This window comes from Homarus americanus, unplaced genomic scaffold, assembly GCF_018991925.1.
Source record: "Homarus americanus isolate GMGI-L3 unplaced genomic scaffold, GMGI_Hamer_2.0 scaffold26591, whole genome shotgun sequence".
NCBI lineage: Eukaryota > Metazoa > Arthropoda > Malacostraca > Decapoda > Nephropidae > Homarus > Homarus americanus.
Window position 1 is genome coordinate 324948 of NW_024755595.1, and position 21537 is coordinate 346484.

The window sequence follows — 21537 nt, forward strand, 5'->3', positions numbered from 1 at the left end:
ATAAAGGAAGGCAGAATATTGTTTACTGTGGTAGTGGTTCACATCCGCCATGAGCGACACCAACGCACAGAACAATCTATGAATTTTCGATTGATATAGATATAATCAAATGTTTTTTTAGTATCTGTCTAGAGTAACGGCGAGACTATTACCCTATCAACCTGAAAAGAGAACTTAATTGAGCCAAACATGTAAGAGTTCTATCCCAATCTACAAGGGAAGCGCCGCAGTTTTGCGGGATACCATAAACCTCCATGCCAGGCCGGCACCCAAGAGCTGGCCTCCACGATAACTCGCTAAATATTTCATTTATTTCCTTAAGCTTATTGGGTTATTGATTTCGTATCATATAAAACTAAAATAGTGTATATAATTAAATGATTATACGTATAACTAAGTGTATAACAAACTTGATTAAGGTAACGAGTTATGGTTTGTGAACCACTTACGTAACGCGAAACGTTTTTTTTTCAGTTTCATAATTTTGCTAAAAAATAGTAAAATATGACATACTTATTACTTAACAGTCCCCTTTGCCAGAATATCAATAACTCAAACTCGCCTTAAAACAATTAATTATAATTTATAACATAATAAAACTGAATCTACGCGGAACAGTGAGGGTGATCCAGGCGATGGCTCACGTTGGGGAGACGGAGGTAACAGGTAAGAATACTGTATTACAACTTACCTGGTGACCTCCGTCACCTCCCTCACCTGGTTACACCTCCACAATTAGTGGCAGTGATCTACAGCATTGGCGTCATTAACGTTTTTTTTATTATTATTCACTAAGGTTCTTGATGATAGGTCCTTCACCCTCACTAGACCTGAACAAGCCTTTCGGTTTACTGTAGATATGATATTGTAGTGGATCCCTCCCCTACAAACGCTGTTTCTCGCTGAGTAGCTGACACCGCGAATTCCCCAGTGTATGCCTCGTGGTCTAGGTCAACCAGCGCCGCCTTACATGACGGAGGTCAACTACTAAGCCACGCCTACCTCCGCTATTTAAGACCTGACCTCGTGGTAACCTCTGTCTTTTCTATCTACACCAACCAGCAAGCAACACCTCCTCCTCCTCCGCTGCTGCCTGGCGGCCCTCGCTCCCGCCGGCGAGCATGGCGACCCACAAGCTGGTCCTCCTCTGAGCACCCACACCAACCAGCTCTCTCTACTCAACGCGTGTAACCATGCTGCCTTCCCAGCACCAAGCTGCATTGTACATTCAATACAACATGTATACAGAGAGCACATTGTGAGTTTCCTTTCTCCATCCCATCCTGAGTGTGAACCCCAAACATCCCGTACCCCACAATATATATAAACACGAATAGGGAGAAAAATGGTTAGTTTCAAGAACATTTTTGATTTAACATGTAATAGTATATTGTGGGGTTTCGTGATGTTGTATCGCACGTAGGATGGAGGTGAGAAGGGAAACTCAGCTATGGCGTTTTCTTATATAAATATATTTTAGACAAAACAGTCTGGTGTTGTGCAGGAGCTGCGTGGTGGAGGAGGCGCTGTGCAGGAGCTTCTTTAGAGGAGGTGTTGTGTGTTGCAGAGCTCTTGGTAGAATGCCTTTCGGTCGGTGATACGGAGAGAAGAGAGCATTAACTCTGAGGGTGCAAGAAGGGGACAGCACAAGGTAAAGTTCAGAAGTGGGAATAGAGAGGAGGTTAACAGCACGGAGAGAATGCCTTTCACGGCGAGGCTGTGAGCTTATATACACGTTCACCGGAAGTAAGCGACGCTGGTGGCCGACCCCCCGCGAGTCTAGACGGTAGTATATACGGTCTAATATACAGTAGTATATTAGATAGGACCTAAAACAAAGCGTAAGGCATGAAAGAATTGAAAAAGAGTGTGCCTAGTTGAAACCTGAATAGGATCCGCCCTCTTTACGTGGGTTCTGTCAGATTTCATAAGCCGTTGGTGACTTTGGTGTAACAGTATTGATAATTACTCAAATATGATTAAAACTTTAATATCATTACTCATAAGATACTTTAAATAAGGGTGGACAAGTTGATTACATTTCTGTAAGTGCAAAATTTATGACTTAAACGAACCTGATATTCGGCGTATTTCGTGCTCAAATATGCGGACAGCTGCGAGAGAAGAAGCATAGAGCAGAGCTGCTCTCCGGTTGATTCTTGTGCCTTCCGAGTCCTTTACAATGGGCCCGATTTTTTGTGTTATTCTTATTTATTGTTGACTGATTGACTTTTTTCCTATTCTGTCTTTCTTTCCATAATTTTTTATATATTTTCTTCACCATTTCTTTACGTATTGTGTCCAAATAACAGTTCTCCTAATGTTACTGTTTTCTGAAGACTGTGTTGTAGTACAACAGTTATTCCCAAGATGCGGTACAAACTACAATGTCGTATTTTTTAATGACAGTCCGACAAAGCTAACGCGTTAGTTATTCCGTGCATCTTAAAACGCCTTACAACAAACGCCTTAAATAAGGAAAGGGGTGAGGATAGTGTAGTAATGTAGTGATAGCGTAGCGTAGTAGTAGCTTATTTTAAAATTAATGATCTTATGGAAATATTATGGTATTCTTTGTAACATGCATCATATTTGAAATATGTATTTGACACTATAAAACAATTATTGTTTTTTTGTAATGACGTCAGGGTCATATTGCAAGTATCCAAACTGTACTTGTCGTTTCCAATTCTATATTAATTAAAACACCTATTTTTCATTTAACATATGATTGAAACCGCACACTTTATTAATTATGTTGAAGTGAAAGTCACACGTAAAGGTCAAAGATTAAACAATTGGAAATGTAAATGTTATTCTGATAAAATCATCCTGTTAGTTGATATTGTTGATAGTGTCCAGTACAGTATTGATATCGTTAACTGTGAGGCAACGTCAGATGAAACTATCGGTGCTGTGGAAAAATTTACATGCATGTTGTGTGATACTTTACATGTAGCTGTCATATTTGAGTTGGATGTTATTGAAGTTAAATCTGCACCAAGTTGACACAAGTCGAGATTATTATAAGGGTAATTTAGGATATAATGGTGTAAAGCCAAGGCACAGTCGCATCACCAACCATCGCTCATCCAGCACAACCCACACTGTTCATATCACTCATATCATAATATTTAACTACTGTACTGGTGTTAAATGCAAGTGCTTTACATGACGCTGTTGCCCCCTCCCTGTATCAAGCTTGTTAGGGTAAGTTGATTCTGATCAAACTGCGTGTATTAACTCCAAATAACTTTTATTAGTTTGGTTAGTTTAGCAAGGATCAGGTGATAATTGTTGAATTTATTTTTAGTTTCCTTGAATTTAGTTAAGAATTACATTAGGTTTGGTTAAGTAAGGTTAGGTTCCCGTTGCTTGTATTGTATTAACTCAAAATAACTTTCATTATATTGAGTTAGGTCACTTTAACAATAGTTAGGTTAAAAAATATATATATATATTTTACAGTGAAGTTAGTTAAGAATTAGGTTACGTTAGGTCAGGTTTAGTGTGGGTTAAAAATACAGTGTTTATATATATATGTTCCAAAAAGTTCACGAAGTTGTAGTACATTTGTATTTATTAGTTTTAGTGGATTACATGAATATTAGATACCCTCCAGGGGCCCTGCCAAGGGCGGTGGTGCCCCCAGGGGCCCTGTCAGGGCCAGCGGTGCCCCCAGGGAACCTTTCGGGGACGCTGGCGTTCCCAGGGGCCCTCCCAGAGGCAGCGTCGCCCCCAGGGGCGGCGGCGCGCCCAGGGGCTTGATCGTAGTGTCGTACGTATTACAAACGACCAGTAATCCCTTAGTTAACTGTGATTAGTGGACTAAAATGTAAATCCACCAAATTACAGCCAATAGGAGAACAGAACAGTTAGTCAGCACAACACCCCAACTTATGTTTTGCTGTTGGATATTTGTTCTCCCTTTCATTGTTTAGTGTGTGATGATACTGGGAATGGGGTGGGCGGTGTATTTATTTAATGTCATATCGCTCAGAGTTCTAAGGAGTGCAAAAACAAGTGCCCCCAGCAGCACCCATGGGAGGGCCCTTGGAGGCGCCGCTGCCCCTGGGAGGGCTCCTGGGGCGCCTCATCCCCTGGCAGGGCCGCTCTTTTCGCCGAGTGTGTCGAGTGTTAGAGGAGTGCTCAGTGGTCACAGCTGCTCAGTGGGCCTCGTTACAGCTAGGCAGAATCTTACATCCATTTCATGTAATCAAAATTTATCTCTGATAGTTTTAATTTTCTTTAAATGTTTTACTGTGCAAGGGAAGTTTAATGCAAGACCATTATGTAAAACATTGAATAAGGTTAGATAAGCAAGCATCGATGTTTTATATTTTATTCATGGTAAAATCCGATCTGTACACAGTACATGATATCCACATAATCTTCATCAGCCAGAAGCTGGAAACATTTGAAATTTGTGCAAACTCTGCACCGAAACAAATTAAAATGCCCTGTATACCTACGTGACCAAAGTCTGTAGGCTTAAATAAACATGTTCAACCATTCAGGTCAGTTTCCCAGTATATGCTTGAACATTTTCTCAACCATTATATATATATATATATATATATATATATATATATATATATATATATATATATATATATATATATATATATATATATATATATATGTATGTGTGTGTGTGTGTTTCATGTGCCACACTTATAAAATTATTATTCATATTCTTCTGCACTGTTAAGGCAAAAAAAAAAAATCTGTGAACATTTTAATCAAACCCTCAAACTTTTGACCACCTCTTCCACCGCGTCGACAACCACATTCATGAAAGCTCCTCCACCCCATTCAAATACATCAGGTCCAACACCACCATGGTATCACTCCACATCAAAGTCTACCATTATTTCTTTAATTCATGGAAAATATTCATCAATTATACTTTCAAACTTTCCACACTTTTTGTTCATAACTAATTACAAAACCAACTCACTCACATAATACTCTGTAACATGTGGATCTCCTATTGGGAATAATATGGATAAAACTGAACGACACTCATATTCACATAAATAAATAATGTAGCAAACTTAATGAAGTAAAACCAGATGAAAAATATATGCCAATGAAGTGACAGAAGAAAACAAGTGCACAACACTACATACGTCAGCCATAAAAACTGATAATATTGTTGCAAAATTACAGGTGATGACATGGTATGCAGACGAGAGACAAACAGTATTGCAAGAGTTCCTGTGCCAACCATCCATAACGTGAGTAGTATTAATAAACAATTCTGAGCAGAAGGCAAGTTGTTGCTAGTAGCGGTGTCACCGACGTGCGGCGACCAGTCTAACGTTTGTACAATGCAAGAAGGCCGTGGAGCAGTGGCAATATGGACGAGACATAAATCAGCAGTAAGGCACAACAAACTTTTAATTTTAATTTGTTAAACAATTTATGCTCTAACACAGTATGTACGAATTAAAATTTGATTATGGTATATAAAAAAGACAAATCGTAAGACAATATGACAATTACATTATCAATTAAGTCTTACCCAAAATATTTGAATACTGCTCTAATGCTCTATGAATAAATATACAGTATAGCATTCTCAGAATACTCGCACACAAAAATTGAAAATAGCAGTCCAAGTTATCTCCTGCCTGCCAATAGGTATCAGGTAGAAGTTAGGGATGTTTTGTTATCAGAACGTTGATTGAATTATTGTACTGTATATTACAACTTTCACGGTACAGCATTTAGCATTTTTATACAATCATAAATACAGCATTAAATAGGGCCTCTGAGAAGACGAACTACTATTAAAAGAGTATATATTTAGTGTGTTAAAATAGCTAAAAATGTTCAGTTATACATTACTGACTATGCAACAGCTGCATGTAACATATGTGAACAGGCGGCCCCTTAGTCATATATCTAGATACAGAATATTCTTAGTCTCTACGATCCCAATGTTTATACCTTTCCTTGTGTTTCTTGTGGAACTTATGATCTCGTTTGCCAAACCTGTTCCAAGATTTGTTGCGCTGCTGGTAGAGATTACGGCTTTTGTCCCAATGTGAATGTCTTGGGTGTTGAAATGTGGGCTGGTGTACTGGTATGTGCGGCGTCCATGACTCGAGTTACGGAAGTCTTGGACCTTTTGAAAATCATTGCCCGAGTCACGGTCCCAGCTTTGAGACTCCCAACTCTTCTTTATAGTTTTCATCTTCTTGGTCTATTATACAAAAGACATCAATCAATATATTAGAGCAAATATACTCGACAACTATCTACAGTTATTCATTCTTTCTTGTACTGTAGCTAGATTGTTATTTAAAGCAGCAAGATGAATATCCCTCTTTCATTGATAAAGAAAATACATAAAATATAACATGACTAAATTAAAACAGTAAAAGAAAAAAAAAGATGGGATGTCTGTACTGTACTGTACATTGATTAAAGGATTACACACTGCTCATCATTTGTGGTGATACTCTACTGTACATCTTTACCTATAATGTCAAGAACTGGGATCCATTCTGTATTCCCTGGACTAGAATGCAAAGTTAAATATTTTTTGGTAAATATTTCTACTGTGCACATTTCCTTATTGACAGGAAGAAAAATTTCTCAAGCATGCATTTAATCACACCACAAGCTCCTCACTACATTTAGTGTGGTTAATGCCTGGTTACCCTTGTTTAGACTAATCACAACTCTTATTAACACTGTACACGCAATCTTCTTACCCTGCCACTGTCAAATTCCTCATTGTATACTTCGTCTGATGTTCTCTTCTTTATCTTCCTCCTTTCTTTGTCAGTCTCGTGGTCAAGAACACTCCTGCCTCCACCCCAGGTGTTGACTCTCACGAGAAATAAACCTGCTTCATTGTTTTGTAGTCATCTCCTTCATCTTGAATAAACATCAAGTGCCACTCCCTGTAGATGTGAACTTATGATTATAGCCCAGTGGTGCCTGGTCCTAAACAGCAACCGAAGCAAAGCGTTCAAACCTACGGAGATAAGACGCGATATCATCTTTGTTAGAGTCAAAATGAGTGTTGGCCTTTGCCTTCAAACCTGCTATCACTTGTACCCGTTGGGAAGCGTCTCCCTGTTGTTCGTCCCTTTGTGTACCTTGTAACTGAGCCAAATGAAGTTTCTACGCAAGGAGTTTTACACTTGTTCTGGTGCAGGCAAATGGGATGATACACTGCCCGTCTTCAAGGGGGCAGAAAGAGGTGGTTTGTATATGGAACTTTGATGAACAGGGACAGTATTTGTAAATAACTCACAATGGGAAATCATATTTAAGTCGATCATGATAGAAAATTACATAATTAATTAATGATGAAGTAGTTTACCGTAATGATTGAGGGATAAGAAAACTAGCCAATATTTCTGTTATTTTATTGACCAAAAGAACAGGTTGAGATATAGGCAATTGATCTCATTACTGGCATTACACCAGCTGCTGGACTCTTGTCTCACAGAGGGCGGTACAATGACTTTCTCGGAGTGAAGATGTAACTAATTACGTGACCCAACCTACAGTACAATAATAAACACCCATAGTACACAGAGACTCACCTAAACAGTTAAGTCAAGCCATTTAGCTAGACAAGTCTCTATGTAATATGGATAACATTTTGACACGTTTAAGGCACTCAGGTAAAAGCATCATCATATAAATTAACATACACAGTTTGGTCTGAATTTAGAGAGAGAAGAACAACATGTTTCTTTTACACTTGACAAACTTATAACTTTCATTTTGTCTGACAGATTCAATGACAACATACTTAAATTATCCCATTAAGTCACACTGGATATCTGGCAGAAGCTCATACACCCCCAGCATGGTGGACGGTGATCATGGTAGGTGTATGCATGACTGTACACTTACAACACCTGACCACAACCGTCAGTCATAACCACAAAGCCATGCTAGAGGCGAGGACGAGGATTACAACCCTTAAGAGACAAAGTAAAAAAATAAAGTGTTTAAAATGCTTAATATGTCTACTATGTCTGAGCAGCATCAATCACAACGTTATAATATTCTACAAGGCCACAGTGTGTGGTTGAGGCCATCAAACTGGAGCACCCATCACACAAGGGCTTTATACAAGGTCTAAATTTCCATTATGTCTGACCATTTACAACAGACAAGTCATACACGTGGTCATATTAACACCAATGATCAGGTCCTTCAAACATGCAGGTACAAGTCATATTAATTAACCTGTTCACAAGATATAACTTACATACAGTACCACAAAGTTCAACCACAACACCACAGGAAGCTATACAGTCAAGCGTCCAGTGTAGCTGTGGTATGGACACCCAGCCTAGTAAGGGGTTCAAGTTCTTAATGTTATCTTAAAAGGCTGACCAGACTCGTTTTTTATCACAGTCCTCGAGGCTCAGTACCTACAGGAATAAAGGACAGATCAGCGGAGGATGACAAGCGTGTAACATAACAGTGTGTTGAAGGTGAACAACAAAAACACTGCACCTTGATGTAATGCCCCAAGAGGTTTTCACTCACTCAAGGTCGACCGTTACAGTAACCTCTTCACTTTGTTTACGGTAAATAGTCGATGTTCCAAAACTTAGTAAACAGTAAACAATTTCCAATACCAGACTAATTCTTGCAAGTCCTGTCTATTATTAGGAGGATTCTGTTATTGAGGATATCCGCTATTGAGAGGGTTTACTGTATCCAGTTTCATTATTGAATAGTCTGTTATTGAGAGCGTTTACTGTAATTCTTTTCACTATTATGACAAGTTACAAATTCAATTCTGTAATAACCAAAGTATTTCTCTGTTGCCAACGTATCTTGTTTCTCTCTGACCAAAACATTTTTTTTATAATTTACATAGACTTCTACACCCAGATGTTTTGTCTCGTGTAATATATTAATATATCAATTTGTTGTAATGTTCCGTTGATGTTATAATAATAATAATAATAATAATATAATAACCTTATATTAATGTTCCACTGATGTCCATACAACCCCTGTGATGACGACACACACACACACACACCACCATCATCATCATCATCACAATGAGTGGTGAGAGGCCCCTTGGGAGGACTTCATCCATTCCCTCACAATGTTGCCTCATCACGGTACACAATGTCTTGATTAAGGATGGTAGGACCCGGCGTAGGAAACATTACACCAGCATTTATCAACAATGACCATTACATCACTAACCAACATGACGTACAATAAAGTGTAGGTCTTACTTCCAGTTTTTAATACACGTTGTAAGTTATATAGAGGACATAGAATTAACAAATTTGTTCTTGTATATAAAAAAAAGTTCATCCAAAGCTCTAGGAACTTTTCACCGACACAAAAGCTCTTAAGTATGTCTTACAAGTGTCTGGTTAAACACTCAAGTCAAACGCTCACCAACACTAAAGATTTAACCTCTAAACAAAACTATGACTGGTTCTCACTACATCATTATTATCGTTCATCATCACCTCTCCATCAGCTGACACTTAAATAAACAAATAGTAAATGTCTTTATCACAATACAACTGTACAGAGGTCGTGATGTTTACAGTATTCTACGTGCTACCTTTTTCTACTGTCGAAAAAGTGCACCAAAATATTATATTGTTTCAGCATTGTTCTTCTAAAATGGTCAATATTTAGATAAATTCTTTTAAACAATTATTTATTTTGGTTTAACGTGACAAGGTGAATGTTTCCCACACTCACGCACCCTAACACACACACACACACACACACACCCACCCTCGCCTCACAGGGTAGATAATAATACAATGATTTCTGCTTGTTCAACAGTTATATATAATATATAAATATAAATTTATTTATATACACTAAGTTCCCTGAGATCCATTCGTCAGTCCCCCAGCGTGATCACCTGTACCTCCTAACACTCTCTCTCTCTCTCACACACACACACACACACACTAAAATTTCGATATATTAACAGTAAGTTACCAATGTTTATGATACATACACCCTAAAATATACACACAATTGTCTTTATACACACATCCACAAAATTCAATAACTAATGTTAAGTCCAAAATACATAAGACAGTTTATACAGTACTTCAAGGATACAAGTTATGTTTTGTAAATATACATTACAGTGTATACCCAAAATGCAAATATTTGTGTATATACAGTGAAGAAGTAAATTTGTGTATACTTTTTTAAATAGACTTTGTTGCGTATATATCACAATGGGTTTGTTTTAGATTGTAAAATATACAACAGTTGACAGCGTTGAGAGGAGCAGTTAGGTGTACAAGGAACACACTTTTCAGACGGACTTACACGAACACTGACACATCCAGCAGTGTTCTGAAGGTGCACACATTTAATGCACAAGCTGATTTATGTGTACACTACAGCTCTTGTGCACACTACATCTCATGTGTACACAGTACTTTGTCTGTACATATCAATGTGTACACAGCAACTCATCTGTACACGTTTCATCATGTGCATATAACAGTTCATATGCATATTGATTTGTGTACGCAGCAGCCATGTACACAGATCCAACGTTTATCTACACATGAAAAATGTGCACACAGCAGCTCATATACACACACACATCGACGTTTACTTACACAAGAATGAAAAAAATGAATCCAACTTAAGCAAACCCACACTGTCACGTGACCCACACCACAATACCACTGTCACGTCGTCATTAGCTGAGGGAGGAGGAGGTGGTGAGGGGGTGAGGGAGGAGTTGGTGAGGGGGAGGGGGTGAGGATTAGACTGGGTAAGGGACAGGGGTGAGGGGGAGGGGGTGAGGGGTAGAGGGGGTGAGGGGTAGAGGGGGTGAGGGGGAGGGGGTGAGGGGTAGAGGGGGTGAGGGGCAGAGGTCAGAGAGTGAGGGGATGACAGTAGCATCGCTGGAGTCTACAGTAACAGTAGAGGCAGTGCTATCTATCAAGTGCCAGGGTGAGGCTTGGACACAGCTAACATGGCACCACACACACACAGACAGTGCCAGTAGTAATGTCATTAGTGGTACACCTGATGTGATGACAAGAGAGTGACCAAGCTGCTTCCTCGATACACCTTAAATAATAAAACCCACAAAATAACACAGACAGCCAGAATATTACTTAACTTCCTCGAGTCAATCAGTCACTCCCTCACACATCATATGCTGTACGTACAGGAAAGAAACATACATAGATACATACACACAACACTGATAAAAGTCCTCGTTAAAAGAAGATAATAATACCAAATAATTAATAATTCACTCATAAATAACCACTTGATGTTGACAAACTTTCTTCCAACTATCAATTAACAACAACAACACGAGAACTTGTCTGTAAATAACACAGCCTAAAGTTTACTATCATGGGTGACAAGTTGGTGTACGTGTGTGTGTGTGTGTGTGTGTGTCTGTTTAATTACCCTCACGCTGTACAGGTGTTTGTGGTGACAGATGGAGACCCCCTTGAAAGAGGAGGAGGGGGGGAAGAGAGAAGAGAAGGAGGGAGGGATAATGAGGGGAAGAGAAGGAGGAAGGGTCTATGTTTTTGTTATGTCATTGGAACACAACGCAGTGACGTGACCCAACAAAAATAACTGGTTGGAGGCGTCATAAGCTGCCATAGTGAAGTGTTGTGTCTTGGCTGTATCGTTGCTTCATAGTCAGTCTTGAGTCGCTGGCATGATAGTGATGAAGGGTGTGGTGGTAAAGGGTCTGGTGGTGAAGGTTATGATGGTGTAGTAGTGGTGGTATGATTGTGATGGGTTGAGATGCTAGGTATTGTGGTGGTGGTGTTGTAGTGGTGAAGGGTGTGATGTGGTGGTGGTGTAGTGGTGAAGGGTGTGATGTGGTGGTGGTGTAGTGGTGAAGGGTGTGATGTGGTGGTGGTGAAGGGTGTGGTGGTGATGGGATGGAGTGGGGGGTGATTGTGGTAAGAAGGGTGGTAGAAGTAGTTGTGGGTTAGTGTAGGGCATTAGGAGGGAGTAATTGTGGTAGAGGGGGGTGATGATTGTGGTAGAACAGGGGGGGGGTAGCGTGTTGTTAGAGTAATGATGGTGGTAGTGGATAAATAAGACAAAATACAATGAAAATTAAAACGGGAATGAATGAATGAATGAATACGTGTGTGTGTGTGTGTGTGTACAACAGTGAATTAAAACAACCAAGCACCTCTCGCATAGTTGTCCCCTGTAGAGTATAATTAGTCCACTGTGAATCTAATTAGTCCTTCAAGGGGGCTAATAAGTCCACCGTGGAGCTAATTAGGCTTCTAAAGGGGGCTAATTAGTCCTCTAAAGGGGCTAACCAACGCCCCCGAAAGTCCCAAGACTCTACACAGGGTCGAGGACTCTACAGACTCTCCTGACAGATCTTACACGTGATAGCTAATGGAAGTAGATGTGCTAGTAGATGTAGATATTGCTTAAGTTGGAAGCTAGTAGTAGAACTAGCTAGTAGACAAAGATGTGGTAGATAGCAAAGTAGACATGGTACATAAAAGACATACACGAAGCTAGTAGACGTAGACATGGCGGTAGATGTTTGTAGCTAGCATACATAGACAATACGTAGCTAGCATACAGTATTTAGACATGACGTACTATAACTAGCAGGCATGTGTAACTAGTAGATATACAGCTAATAAGACATGTAATTAGTAAAACAGTTAGCTAATAGACATAGTTAGCTAATAGACATGGTTAGCTATTAGCCATATTTAGCTAGTAGACATAGTTAGCTAATAACAGCCACAGTTAGCTAATAGCCAAAGTTAGCTAGTAGACATCGTTAGCTAATACCCCATAGTTAGCTCATAGCAACAACTAGCTCATATACATAGCTAGCCAATAGCCATAGCTAGCTAACAAACATAATTAGCTAATAATAGAAACAGCTAGCTAATAGACAGTCATCTAATAGCCATAGTTTAGCTAATAGCCACATTTAGCTAGTACAATAGACACAGTTGGCTAGTAAACGTAGATGTGCTTGAGCTGGTATCGAAGGTTCTCTGGGATGGTGGTGTCATGGTATTCAGGCTTCTTGAAGATCTTCTGTCCAGCCTTGTGGAGAACATGACGAAGGTGTCGGTGCCACTCTGGTCGTGGCTCCGTAGGGAACATTATCGCCTGGTAGAGAAGAGGGAGGAGGAGAGTTAGTGTTGGTTTGGGGGAGAGGGAGGAGAGGGGAAAGAATTAGTGTTTGAGAGAGAGAGAGAGAGAGAGAGAGAGAGAGAGAGAGAGAGAGAGAGAGTAATAAGACTTAATAAGGATTAAGATATTACAAAAATAAGCCGAAATAAGGATAATAATGATACTAATAAGCCATATCAAGGTATAAAATAATGAGGAATACTTGTATGACAACACAGGGGCCACCATAGCCGTATTTCCGCCATGTTGCCAACTACTCGGCCGTGACATTTATTGGGGTAAAAAATGAGGAAGTTTTACCTTTCACACGATATTACCTGTTTTGCCCCCACAAGTTTATATCACCTTACCTGTCCTGGGCTACCTGTCTCACACCACCTGGTATAATGTTACTCTACCTGCTGAAGACGTCATCAACTGAATCAATTGACTTACACTTGTTTATATACCTGTGTTGTTTATATACCTGAGTTGTTTATATACCTGTGTTATTTATATACCTGTGTTGTATATACCTGCATTTATATACCTGCATTGCTTATATACCTGCATTGTTTACAGTATCTACGTTGCGTATGCGTGGCTAGTCAACCAATGTAAACTGGTATTTCCTCTCGTATATCCAAACAGTATTGATGTCACGATGAAGTGATGACATCACTTCTTCCTGCTGCAAATGACCCACTATCTATGACCTCTGACCTCTCCCCCCCCAAATTCACAAAGAAGGTCATCCTAGTACACAAGTGACCTGCTGGCCTAGACGAGATAATGATAGTCTTGATGCCTGTTATTAGAGGTGATTCATAGCGGCTGCCACGTACGATAATTTACCCAAAGATTAATTCTGTTCAAGACGAGCCAGAGAAAGAGAGGGGGAGGGTAGAGAGAGGGGGGGTAGAGAGAGGGGTAAAGAGAGGCGGTAGAGAGGGGGGTAGAGAGAGGGGTAGAGAGAGGGGGAGGTAGATAGAGAGAGGGGTAGAGAGAGAACCACCACTCTTTACTCATCTTTCTCAACATACGTGAAAAAAAAGTCGGTAAACTTCTCTACCCTTCAAGTAAACATTAAATAAACTTTAGGTAATTATAATTATCGTGTTTAAATATTCATGTTTCTTAATATTTTGACAACGTTTTTTAATTACACTTTTTAACGAGTTTCTTTCAATTTTCTTATATATCCTATTTTCTTAATTTTGCATTGTGCCTTTTGTACAATTATATTTACACAAGGACGCGATATCTAGTCTCAGTTAATTGACCATTATATTAACAAGGACACAAGAGTAAATGTGATTTTTTTATCAATTATTTTTTAACACTGACGACGCCTAAATCACTCAAAGGGTTTAGATTCCCTCTCCCACACACTATAGGAGACGAACCAACAGACGGACAGACACACAGACAGACACACAAGGTAAACACGACAACTTGAAACTAAATAAAACAAAAGCAAAATGTCTCTGTTACAACCAGACATTCAAAATGGTGGAAAAAACGGCCGCCAGTGTTAAATTTTTTCAACATATCTAAAGAAAATAAATTAAGAAAGGTTTTAAAAATTAATATAAAAGTGAATTAAAAGTTTTTAATTTTTTGTTTTTGTTCGTGACTTGTGTTGTGGTAATGACACACACACACACACACACACTAGCAAGGTGGACTAGGGAGGGAGCCAGCAGCAACACATTAGAGTCAATACCTGGACAACACCTGGTCACGGTCGACACGTTAACAATTAAGGAGGGGCACGGGGGTGGAGGAGGCTGCAGTGGGAGCGGGTAAACAAGGCGAAAGATTACAAGGAAATAGTGTTAGGAATGATGACAAAACTAAATTAGACGGAGTTTAAAACTAAACGCGGTAAGGGAAGGACTCAGAACACGACTAACTTAAATGTATACTACGCGAACAGTAGAAGTATGAGAAACAAAATGGATGATATTAAGGCCTTGGTATGTACGGAAGAAATCGATATAATTGCATTCACTGAAACATGGATCAACCTAGACACACGTGAATTACCAGTCGAATACCAAATTGCGGGTTACAAACTGTTCCATACCGATAGGCAGACCAGGAAAGGAGGCGAGTAGCAATCTATGTTAGGGATAATCTGAAGTGTGAAATAAATAAGGAAATAAAAACTGAGAGGAATACAGAAACAATTTGGATAGAATTAAGCGACGGTCGGGAAAAACTAATCACAGGAGTAATATATAGACCCCCAATCTTGATAGCGTCAATGAGCGACTTATCTGGGATGAAATGCGCAGGGCTTCCATACACAACAAAGTCTGTATAGTAGGCGACTTTAACCTTGGCCAAATAGATTGGACTGTCCTTACGGGTAACTCAGAATCAGAGGATTTTCTCGAGACGATCCAGGACTGTTTCCTAAGTCAACATATAACCGAACCCACACGGGGTAATAATATACTGGATTTAGTTCTGTCGAACAGAGAAAACCTCATTAGCAATGTCGAGGTAGGGAACGAACTTGCAAACAGCGATCACAAAGAAATTCGATTCCAATTAGATTTTCAGGGCAGACGTAAGGAAAATTCCACTAAAGTACCAGATTTCAGAAGGGCAAACTTTGACAGTTTAAAGAGGCAGCTGAGAGAGGGGGTGTCGCGCTTGGCCGTGAACCTGACAGATGACACCGACCTGATAACGAGATCAGAGATTGCCGAGTTCCACGACAATTTAAATAGTGAGTTACTTAATGAGGCACAAAGGCAGAACATACCATACAAAAACTCAGATCAGACAACAATGACCCTAAATGGATAAATAATTATTTAAAGAACATCATTGGCCAAAGGAAGGCTATAGGTAGAAGGATAAATCGTGGCGAAATTCACCTCCGGGACTATTATAGGGTATTGGCGAGTAGGGTTAAAACCGAGATAAGGAAAGCAAAGAGGAATAATGAGGTAAGGATAGCAAGGGAGGCGAAGACAAACCCCAAAGGATTCTACCAAATGTATCAAACTAATACACGAGAAAAGATTGGACCAATACGGTCAGACTCCGGCGAGCTCACTGATAACGACGGAGAAATGAGCAATAATATTTTTCAACAGTTTTCACCACCGAAAATTTAAACATGATACCCGAGGCACCGACTCTATTCAGAGATAGTGAAGAAAACAAATTAAGTGAGATAGTAGTGACTAGTAACGATGTTAGTAAGCAAATAGACAAACTAAAGCCTAATAAGTCACCTGGTCCCGATGATATATTTGCCAGAGTATTAAAGGAATGTAAGGAAGAGCTTAGTATGCCCTTAGCAAAGTTGTTTAACATGTCCTTAAAAACAGGTGTAGTACCAGAATCCTGGAGGATAGCGAATGTAATACCGATTTTCAAGAAGGGGATAGATCACTATCCTCTAACTACCGCCCAATCAGTCTAACATCAATAGTAGGCAAATTACTGGAAGCAATCATTTCAAACTCTATTCGAAATCACCTGGAGAAGCACCGATTGATCAATGATTCCCAGCATGGCTTCACAAGCGGACGTTCTTGCCTAACTAATCTATTAACATTCTTTTCATCAGTTTTCGAATCAGTGGACGAGGGGCACAATTATGATGTGGTATATCTCGACTTTAGCAAAGCCTTCGACAGAGTCCCCACGAAAGACTAATTAGAAAGGTAGAAGCTCATGGCATCAAAGGTGACATCCTTAAATGGATTAGGGCGTGGTTACAGGACAGGAAACAGCGAGTGAGCATTAACGGCACTAAGTCCCATTGGAGCAACGTCACAAGTGGAGTTCCCCAAGGCTCAGTACTTGGACCATTATTGTTTATTATATACATAAACGACATAGATATCGGCATAGACAGCAACATAAGTAAATTTGCTGATGACACTAAAATAGGACGTGTTATCAAATCTGACGAGGACTCGGCAAAACTACAGGAAGATCTAAACAAATTTTTCCAATGGTCTGAAAAATGGCAGATGAAATTCAATGTCGACAAATGTAAAGTACTCAGTATAGGAGATGTAAACAGGGAAACCAGATACCAGATGAACAACGATGCCATAGAGAAATCCGACTGCGAGAGAGATTTAGGAGTAATGATAAGTAGGAACCTTAAGCCAAGTAAACAAAGTGTTTTTGCTCGTAACAAGGCTAATAAAGTACTTGGGTTCATACAAAGGAGTGTTAGTTACAAGACTAGCGAGGTCATCCTAAAACTGTATCTTGCTCTTGTGAGACCACACCCGGATTACGCAGTTCAGTTCTGGTCACCGTATTACAGAATGGATATAGAATCCTTGGAAAGAATTCAGAGGAGAATGACAAGACTAATCCCGGGCATTAGGAACCTTGAGTATAGAGACAGGTTAAAGCATCTTAATTTGCACTCCCTCGAGAGACGTAGAGCCAGGGGCGACCTGATAGAGGTGTATAAGTGGAAGGCAGGGCTAAACAAAGGGGACATTACAAAGGTACTCAAATTATCCAACCAGGAGCGAACTCGTAACAATGGTTTTAAATTAGACAAATTTAGATTTAGGCGTGAAATAGGTAAACACTGGATTGGAAACAGAGTAGTGGATGAATGGAACAAGTTACCAAATATCATAATTAACTCGAATACGCTGAATTGCTTCAAACATAGGTTGGATGCTCATATGAGCAATAGGGGTTGGGTGTAAACGGGACTGCCCAGTAGGGGCCAATAGGCCCGCTGCAGTTTCCTCCATTCTTATGTTCTTATGTACCTGAACGGACCTAGAATATGACTCACCATGAGGTCACACCAAGGTAACGAGGTCCGACCCTATATACCCTCCACGGCCCATAAGGAACAGGTTAAAGGTAAGTGATAATAAAACCCAATAAAACTCTACCTGGGTCTGGCCTCCCACCACTCGCCCAACTGTATGATTAGGTACTATTTTACAGCTGGGTCGGCTAGGAGCACCCCGAAGGACACCCGAACAAAGATATATGGACACCCGAACAAGGACATTATCCGGACAACCAAACGTACCCATACCAACCCAAGTCTATCCCGGAACCCTACAGTCGTGTTTGGGTAGTTTAGGTACACACGTTTAGTACCTACGTGTGTGTGTGTGTGTGTGTGTGTGTGTGTGTGTGTGAAGTCAAGTTCATACGCACAAATTTTTCCGCGATTTTAGGCTCAGCGTCGAAGATGTCCTGGAAGGTGATGTGTTGTGGTGGAGTCCGTGACGCTGACGGTGACGACGGCGGTGACGTCCACGAGAAGCTGGACGAAGGCGAGGAGCATGTAGAAGAGGCACAAGAATCGTCCCAGAGGGAGCTGAGGCCGCTGTGGTAGGAGGCCGAGTTGAGGGCACTGAGACCGCTGTGGCAGGAGGCCGTGCTGAGGGCACTGAGGCCACTGTGGCAGGAGGCTGAGCCAAGGGTACTAAGGGAAATGAGGCAGGAGGCTGAGCTGAGGGCACTGAGGCCGCTGTGGCAGGAGGAGGAGTTGGGTAGCAACTGATTGTGGGAGGAGGAGCGGCTCCATGTAGGTACTCTGAGAGACTTGCGTATTCTGACACTGAGGCGGCGAAATGGTTCCTCTCTCCTCGCTGCTCGACGCACTTCCTCGGCCACGCTGTCGTCCAGGGCGAGACGCTCCGGACGCTTGAGTTTGACCGGCCGAGTCTTGGTCGACGTTTTGTTCGGCCTCTCGGAAGAGGAACTCCGCCGCACGAGGAACAGCTGAAGGCTAGACTTCCTCTTTTCTGTTGACTTGCTGTTGCTGCTACCTGTTGTAGTGTCAGGAGGCACGAGACTGGAGCTTCTCTGCTGTTGCCGACGCGAGGATCGTTGAAAAGCTAAGTCTTCCAGCCCAGTGACTCGTGTGAACATAGAAGAATACAGCTTGCTGGATCTCTGGAATGGAGAATCTTCCAGGCCGGTGGGTCGTGTGTACATGGAGCAATACTGTTTACTTCCTCTCTGGAAGTGGGAACTGTTGACGGAGGCTCTCTGTGTGGGCGGCGTGGGAGGGGACATGAAGGGGGACGATGGTAGATAGTGGATGGGCTGGGTAGTAGACACTCGTCGCTGGAAGGCTGACTGCTGACTCGGGCTGGTCGGCCACTCAAACTTGGTGCACTGGATGGGGAGCAGCATGTCGAGGTTCCCGGAGTGACTCGCTACCTGGAAAGATTGATGGTGAATGGCGCCCGTCTTACGCTGCCACCGCTGGGAGGCGCGACGAACAAACTCGGGGTCGTTGGGGGACTGGTTCTCCTGGTCTGCAAGCTCTTGCTCAAAAGCTGAGGGTGTCTCATCCATGGGCTCCTGGCTGACGGATTTTCCATTGAGAGTTAAGTGAGGCAACAGTGGCGCCACAACTCTGTTAATGTACTTCTTTTTCAACACTTTTGGACTTGTGATTTCCTTTCTCCTAGACGGAGCGCCCAGTGATTCGTCACTGTTAGATGTGGGGACCTGATGAACAGGGGAGGACTCCGCTCTGGGCTTTGGGCTGACGCTTCTGTCTCTCACCGTCGCCTTTGGACCAGTTGTCAGGCCAATTTTTCTAGCAATTTCCTTTTTTATCATCCGAGGACTAAACGACCTTTTCTTCTTGCGTGGTGCACCAGGGGAGGTGGACGACACTTCGCCTTCGGAGGCTAGTGAGAGCGTGTGCTCCAGAGACAGGTGGTCGGGGCCTGTGTGGTCCGGCAGCCCTTGTTCAAAAGGTGAGGGTGACCCGGCCTGATCATCCACATTGATGCACGTTCCGTTCACAGTCAATAATGGCAGAGAAACCTGAACAAGATATTCAGTTTTTGACTGTTCACGTCTGGCCGCTGCCTTTTTTTCTTTGTCTGAATTAGCTAGAGACGACGTCACCGTCTCGCCTTCAGGAGCGGTGGTGGGGTCCAGCTGGTCGAGGGAGGATTGGTCAATAAGATCTTGGTGATGACGTGAAGCGGCAGCAGGAGCGTCACTCACCGGGCTGCTGTTAATCATCAGCTGCGGGAGCGGCGGCACAACAACTTTACGAAGGTATTTCCTCTTTATTCCTCCAGGACTGGCCGCCTCTTTCCTCTTGCAGGTAACACTCGGAGACGCTTCTGACCCGGGCAGAACGTCGTCGTCAGCAGGTGTCCTGACGATGTGTCGCTGGGCTGGGGGTGTCATAGGAGGGTGGCAGGAGAGTGACACACTGCCCTCTTGGTCGCCGGCTGAGGACGACCCGACTCTCGACTCCTGGTCCACAGTCATCTTGGGAAGCGGTGGCACGAAGATTTTACGTAGATATTTTCTCTTGAACATTCCAGGACTCATGGCGTCCTTTCTCTTAGGCGGACCATCTTCAGACGGAGACATGGTCAACACTTCACCATCACAGACCGTCATGGTGGCCGGCACAAAAGGAAGGTTCTACTCACACAGAAAAACTCTTCCTCAGTAGCTCACACTCGAGCCCTGTAAGGCTTCCACCACTGAGTATTATTATAGTCCTCGTGGTGATCCTCAAAAAGTGCAGCAAATGTTAAAGTGGTACAGTTAGTGTTAGTAGTGGGTGGCACTAGAGGCGGGCAACACTCCCAGGGCCGGTAAGGCTCTTTTACTCAGAGTATGTAAAGTACAGTATATGTAACATGAGTCTAGGAACACAAACACTGAGTTAGTTGCGGCCGCTGCTGATGTCTTCACCAACACTCGGCTACAGTATGTTAGAGCCACGCACCGTCCGCTCCCTGCCACCACTACACCACCACGCCGCACACCTGAGAGTAGGTGCATGGCCTCACCGCCTTATATACTGCGGCCATGGCTCAGCGCGCGCGCACACACACCCCTTACCATCTTACGCACACACGAATACACACCTAACCATCTTACACACACACGAACACACACCTCATCATCTTGCACATTCACGAACACACACCTTACTAGCTTACACACGAACGCACACTGACACACATACAGACACAGACGCACACACAGAAACAGATGCACACACAGAAACAAATGCACACACAGAAACAGATGCACACACAGAAACACACACACACACACACACTGTCATATAGTCCAAACTCTCCCCCACAAGGGCCCGCTGCACCCCCAAAAAAGTAGTTTACAGCTGAAACTCACAACAGGAGAACTTTTCTTAAGAAATTCCCGAGGTGTGACGTCACTTCCTCTGAGCCTGAAAGAGAGAGAGCGACGGACTGGCTAGCTGGTCTGGCGCCACTATGGAGGAGGGGAAGGAAGAGGAGGGAGAGTGGAGGGGGAGGGGGGGCCATCACGAGCCTGGCACATGATCCATTCCACAATTACGTCTTCTTCTTCTCACCATCACCACCATCTTCCATTCTGTCTCTTTTTAACTCTCTCATCTGTCGTCTC

At 42.0% G+C, this 21537-nt stretch overlaps 1 protein-coding gene across 1 annotated transcript; it reads right to left on the minus strand.

The window, feature by feature from the left end:
* Positions 1-10820: 10820 nt before the first annotated feature.
* On the minus strand, positions 10821-20794 carry LOC121856601. The gene is made up of 2 exons (XM_042352232.1): positions 18310-20794; positions 10821-13131 (listed from the first exon to the last, which is right to left on the minus strand). The coding sequence occupies exons 1-2, from the start codon at positions 20533-20535 to the stop codon at positions 12973-12975; spliced, it is 2385 nt and encodes a 794-aa protein (XP_042208166.1). The 5' UTR covers positions 20536-20794; the 3' UTR covers positions 10821-12972.
* Positions 20795-21537: the final 743 nt, after the last annotated feature.